General features: G+C 38.4%; 1 protein-coding gene across 2 annotated transcripts in view; it reads left to right on the top strand.

Annotated features, from left to right (window-relative positions):
- PM20D2 (peptidase M20 domain containing 2) overlaps positions 1–6,436 on the top strand; it is a 31,435-nt gene that overhangs the window by 6,223 nt on the left and 18,776 nt on the right. For both annotated transcript variants that reach the window (XM_044427750.1, XM_044427758.1), the window contains exon 3: positions 4,963–5,105. In XM_044427750.1, the coding sequence (XP_044283685.1) occupies positions 4,963–5,105 (143 nt within the window). The remainder of the gene's footprint in view (positions 1–4,962; positions 5,106–6,436) is intronic.

Genomic DNA, 6,436 nt, shown 5'->3' with positions numbered 1-6,436 from the left:
GAAGAGGGAGAGGAACTAGAGATCAAATTGCCAGCATACGCTGGATCATGGAGAAAGCTAGGGAGTTCCAGAAAAACATCTACTTCTGCTTCATTGACTATGCTAAAGCCTTTGATTGTGTGGATCACAGCAAATTGTGACAAGTTCTTCAAGAGGTGGGAGTGCCAGACCATCTTATTTGTTTCTTGAGAAACCTATATGTGGGTCAAGAAGCAACAGTGAGAACTGGACACGGAACCACTGATTGGTTCAAAATTGAGAAAGGAGTTCGGCAAGGCTGTATACTGTCGCCCTGTCTAGTTAACTTACATGCAGAGCACATCATGAAAAAGGCAGGGCTAGATGAATCACCAGTTGGAATTAAGATTGCTGGGAGAAATATCAACAATCTCAGATATGCAGATGATACCATTCTCATGGCAGAAAGTGAAGAGGAACTAAGGAGCCTCTTGATGCAGGTGGAGGAGGAGAGTACAAAGGTTGGCTTGAAATGCAACATTAAGAAAACCAAGATCATGGCATCCGGTCCACTCACTTCCTGGCAAATAGATGGGGACGAAATGGAGGTAGTGATAGATTTTATTTTCCTGGGGTCCAAGATCACCGCAGATGGGGACTGCAGCCAAGAAATTAAAAGACGCTTGCTCCTGGGGAGGAAAGCTATGGCAAATCTAGACAGCATACTAAAAAGCAGAGACATCACCCTGCCAGCAGAAGTGTGTATAGTCAAGGCTATGATTTTCCCAGTTGCAATGTATGGCTGTGAAAGCTGGACCATAAGGAAGGCTGAGCGCAAAAAGATTGAGGCTTTTGAATTGTGGTGCTGGAGGAGACTCCTGCAAGTCCCTTGGACCGCAAGGCGATCAAACCGGTCAGTCCTAGAGGAGATCAACCCTGACTGCTCTTTAGAAGGCCAGATACTGAAGATGAAACTCAAATACTTTGGCCAGCTAATGAGAAGAAAGGACTCCCTGGAGAAGAGTCTAATGTTGGGAATAATAGATGGCAAAAGAAGGAGGGGACGGCAGAGGATGAGGTGGCTAGATGGAGTCATGAAGCAGTTGGTGCGAGCTTAAGTGGACTCCGGGAGATGGCAGAGGACAGGAAGGCCTGGAGGAATGTTGTCCATGGGGTCGCGATGGGTCGGACACGACTTCGCAACTAACAACAACAACAAATATAATAGCTTCCCTATGAAGTTTGCTTATATTTAACAAAGCATGAGTACAAAGCATGAATAAATGCACTGCTTTTAGGATACATAACCGAAGAAAAATTATGTATCTTAAATTAAGAGTTTCAGTCACTTTCTGCACTGTTTATCATTTCCATTCCAAGTTAAGAAATACAGGCTTCAAAACAACTAATTGAACATCCTACTATGCTAAAGGATGGATGTTGGTCTGTGGGCATTGGCTGGGGAACTTGGGCACAAGGATGCTCTTATTTATTTATTGGATTTATATCCTGTGCCATTATTCAGGAAGGTTCTCTTTCTCTTGTACTCATGTCCTGTTTCTGGGATCCCATGGGCAACTGGTTGGCCACTGAGCAGAATGCTGGACTAGATGGACCCCTGGTCTGTCCCAGCATGTCTTCTCTTATGTAGTTACATAAAGCAAACAGTAATTACATTATTAGTTTTCCTTCAATTTGTTTTGGAAAACATTAGCTGTAGAGGACAAATTCACTATTGTAAGTCTGGTCCAGACCTAGCTTATAGCCAGTCGGACAGGAAGAGTTTATCATGCCTTCATTTTTAGCTTCCCCATGGGCAGCTGAGCACTAGCGTTCATCAGTGCTTGTCACAGGAAGTACATATCATTGGTTGATCCCATTTAACATTATTGCAGTAGAAAAGCCCAAACAACTATGGATTAACTCAAGCATATATGGTGTGGAATTTTTTTTTTTAAAAGCCATTGGAAAATTTTCCACCCCACATCACCGAGAGCCACAGTTCTTCTATACTCTGCAAAACAGTTTGCAGAATATAGAAGTTTTAATATTTTTATTGTATAATTTGTTCTTGCTGTAAGCCGCCCCAAGGCTTTGTTGCGATGGGGGCGGCATAGAAATGTTTTGAATGAATGAATGAATGAATGAATGAATGAATGAATGAATAAAACAATCCTTTTCCAAAATTAAATGTATTTTGGTTGAGGAAACATTATTTTCAATTTGCTTTCAAACAATGCTTTAAAATCAGTGTTTTTAGAATTGGTTTCTGTGCCTTCTTTACTGTGGCTTTAATTATATCACCTTAATAGGTTTGTATTTGTATACAGGCTCTAAACGCAATTATTTTATGGCCTCTATATACTGTACCATCTGAGAGGTCAGTTTAGGATTCCTAGCCCTAGAGCTCAGAATTGGAGTTTCAGCTGCTTTTGGAGGTCAATTAAGCAACATTAGAGAAGGGTCAAGGGGACTATTTCAAAAGAAGTGGAAGAGACTGGACCATCCAGGAAACAAGGCATCCTGAATCCTCTCTAGCCTCCTTGCCTCTCTCTCTGAGACTTGAGTGGCGGCCTCCAAGGTTGAGGGCTCACACTGATCTCCATAGGATTGTACCTTAACCGCTTTTTGATAAAGAATGGTATATAAAAACTATAAATAAATAAATAAATAGTATGTTCAGTTTAGCACATGTGGTGGTATGATCCTTACCTGTGCCTATAGGCACAAAAGAACAAGACTGTGCTATAACTCAGCTCATGTGTAAGCTGTATGTTGCAGTTTATGGTTTGGAATCTGCTGTGTAATAAACTTAACTGTCAGTGAAATCCTATACATGGTAATTCAGAAGTTCAGTGGGACTTAATCCATAGCAAGTGTGTTTAGAATTACAGTCTGTATGGATTACATGTGGCCTCTGAGGTAGTGTTGAGACTTGCAGGGGTTTTTTTTAAAATCCTGAAAATTTTCCTTTTTTTGTTCCACTCCTAATGGCAGTTTAAGGTCCTAAAAGCTCAAAGCTAGAGGTATAGCTTAAGTTGATACCAGAATTATTAAGTCTCTAAAGGCTATTATATACTTTTGAGGTTGATTTGCATATTTGGAATTACTAGTAAAAGTTTTGTTATACCATAATATAGATATGTAGCATAATTTAAATTTGCCTGTGGTGTCATGAGAACATTTTTGCTGGAGAATAAAAGCTCTATTTGCTAAGCTTTAACATAAGTTGATACCTGCGTATAGGTATATCCATAATATTTAAAGGCTATTAGGATTCCATTCCATTTCCTTTTATGATTTTTGTGTCTAAAACAGGTTTACGAATGGGAAGGCAAGTGTTCCACTGCAAGCTGGTAGTTTCTTTGCTGCCTTCACTGTTTTCCAAGCTTAGAGCTGTTTTGCCAAGTCACCTCATTCACATAGCACCCAGATCAATTGATGTCCCCACCTCCTCTTTTCTGTTTCAAACCTGGAACTGGGTTGTGGTGCAGAACAAAGTGCAGGATGAGGAGAGTGACAACGGGAAGAGTCCTGCAGCCACAGTTTTTGGTTTGGTGTCCAAAGGTCATGCAAAAGTTTTGGGTCCCTGGTCAGATAAGCGTGTGTGTGTGTGGTGCTGAAAAGAATATATATGTAGGGTTCCCTTTCTTGGCCAGTAGCAAATCCAGCGCGAAATTACTCACAGGATAGAATCCAACATTGCAGAAGTTGAAGCCTGCTCTGTAGTGTGCTGAACGCCCATTTCTAATGAATTGTGGGTTTAATTATCATTAAATCAAAGCCAGTCAGCTTACATAAGATTCCCAAGGTCAGAATAAAGTCATAAGATGTACATGCCAGAAATCTAAGAACAGTTGCAGTTAACAGTTAATTTCAAACCCTTATATAATGATTTTAGGATGGATATGGTGGGAGAAGATATTGGAATAATAATTTTTAATCTTAGGTGATTTTATGGGCTTGAGTTATAGTAGTGCTGGAATTGCATAGTGCTGCAGATAGTACTGAAGCTCTGAATTTCTTGAGCAAGTTTTTCACATTGCTTTTCAAATGTTCAGGTTTCACATAATTGTGATTTTGTTTGAAGATTACATATTTAAGGATATGGTCAGTTCTTGTTTGTGAAATAAACATCCAAGCAAGGTTTTTAAACTTATCAAGAATACTAAGGTGCTGTTTATACTTTCTGAATAATGCAATTCATTGTCATAGTTGACAGTTCATTGTATGACTTTGTAAATTTAGGAAGTGTAGGAAAAGTCTTCCTCCCTGAAAAAAAAGAAAAAAATTGCACATTTTACTTGCAATTTTCTTTTTTCTATTTTCTTGTGTTTTCTTAATTCTGTTAACCAGGCCTACTAATTGGTTCTGAGTAAAGGGACCCTGCATATATAGTACTTCATTGGGAATTGCTTTTCCCATTCTTTTCCTAAGAAGAACCCAGTTTCCACACACCATTTTCTGTATATCTGTATTCCTTTCTGTTGAAATGAATGGGAATTGATTCTTAGAAAAGATCTCTGGATGAGGTTTGTCAGGTATTGTGGAAGGAATGATTGAAAATTATGTTAGGAAATCTCTAACAACTTAATTGCAACTGTTCTTCATTGGTTCACCCTTTTGGGAAATACCTCTTTTCTTAGTTGATTTCCTGCAAGGTGTTCTAATAAAGGAAATACATATACTAACATTCTTTTATTTCCAGAGTGTAATTTTTGTCTTGTACATACCATTTTCAGTCCAGTGATTCATAGAAATGTCAAACTTTGTTTTGCAGTGATGAATATGAGCTTTGAGAGGGGAAGTGCTATATCAAATACCTCCCACTCTCAAAATTATGTTGGTCTGTGTTTTAAGTGACTTGTCTATAAAGAGGTTTGAAGTAAATAAACCATGCTATGTGAGCTTATGCAATTCAAATTAAGTTCATTGAATGAATCCAAAGGAATCTTCTTATTTTAAAAAAATGTTTAAAAACAAGTGCTGGCTTTTATTTCCTAGTGTGACTGTGAAATACTTTGGAAAAGCTGCTCATGCTGCTGCTTACCCTTGGGAAGGAGTAAATGCATTAGATGCTGCTGTTCTTGCATACAACAATCTGTCACTTTTAAGACAGCAAATGAAACCAACCTGGAGAGTTCATGGTGAGATCTTCATTAAATCTTATGTCCAGCAAGTAATACTTCAGACAGTGTTTAAGCAAATATTTTATATCTGGCATGTTAATGTTAAGATATAAATGACTGTTCGTGTGTTTTTCTGACAAACTGGCAATATCTTGGTAAAGTAGGACCTGTACCCATTCGTTGAAGATTCATATATTTAACCCTAACCTTAGCCCTAAAGTATGCTAAGCTTAATTACTGAGGATTCATTGAAATAGTGGCTAGTGTTGAGATTAACATTATTATTAATTCCATCTTAAAAGTCCAGATCCTTATATCCTGCCATCTGTATATACTTAGGGAAGCTTTTGCTTGGTTATATACACCTATATAAGATGTAGGTAGCACTTGGCTACCCCTGAAGCAGGTTTCCTCCCACTTTTCCCTTTGGATCAGCTAGTTCAGGGGTTCCCAACCTGGGGTGCCTGCAAGACAGCATTTCAGGGAATGCAACAAAGAGGAAGGTTGCATTACAATTCCCCAAAATTTGGCAACATTTTCCACCAAAAATTATCTCAATAATAAAATTATGTATTATTGTTCTGTTTGCATTTGGATTCAGTTCTCTTTTGTCCATCAAGACAAAATCTAGGAATCACCTGAATTCACAGACAGACTTGTGGAATGCAATCAGCAAGAAAATTCCATGTTTTGACAAAATTGTGAATGAGAAGCAGAAATGAAGTAACTGAATGTTATGTTCATAATTGGGATTGATTTTACTGCTTACATTTTTTTTTTCTAATTGCTTGATTTATATGTGAATTTTACACACTGAGTTAAAAGCTTATTTTTTAGTTCAGTTTGTTCACCCGCAGTACTGTGGTTCTGGTTCAATTGTGGTTCAAAAATTAGAAATTTGATTACTTCTTCAAATGTGATATTACTTTTGTAGGGGATACAAACATAAATCAAACATTTTCTAGGGGGGTGGGGCATATAAAAGGTTGGGAACCACTGAACTAGACTATGGATGTAAGACCTTCCTTTCCAGTGCAAGGGTCACAGTCATGTAATTAATCATTGGCTGCATAAAACCCAACAATCCCACTTCTGAGACTGTTTCAGTAGTAGTGGTACAGAACTAATTATCTCAGTGGAAATCACTGAGACACTAGGGAGGTTTTCGACTCTACTATCCTCATAGCAATCGCAAGATCTCTGTGGGCGCAGAGGAGAAGTTTAAACCTCCCCATCATGATATACTGAGATGTTTGCAAATGTAAGTATGTAGCTTTCGATCCCCCAACCAACAGGGACAACATTGTTGCATGCCCATGATGTAGGCTTTATGTGTTTTCCATACTCTG

Source organism: Varanus komodoensis, unplaced genomic scaffold, assembly GCF_004798865.1.
Source record: "Varanus komodoensis strain SLA01 unplaced genomic scaffold, ASM479886v1 scaffold1, whole genome shotgun sequence".
NCBI lineage: Eukaryota > Metazoa > Chordata > Lepidosauria > Squamata > Varanidae > Varanus > Varanus komodoensis.
The sequence above is the reverse complement of the archived record's forward strand: the minus strand, read 5'-3'. Positions and strand labels throughout refer to the sequence as shown.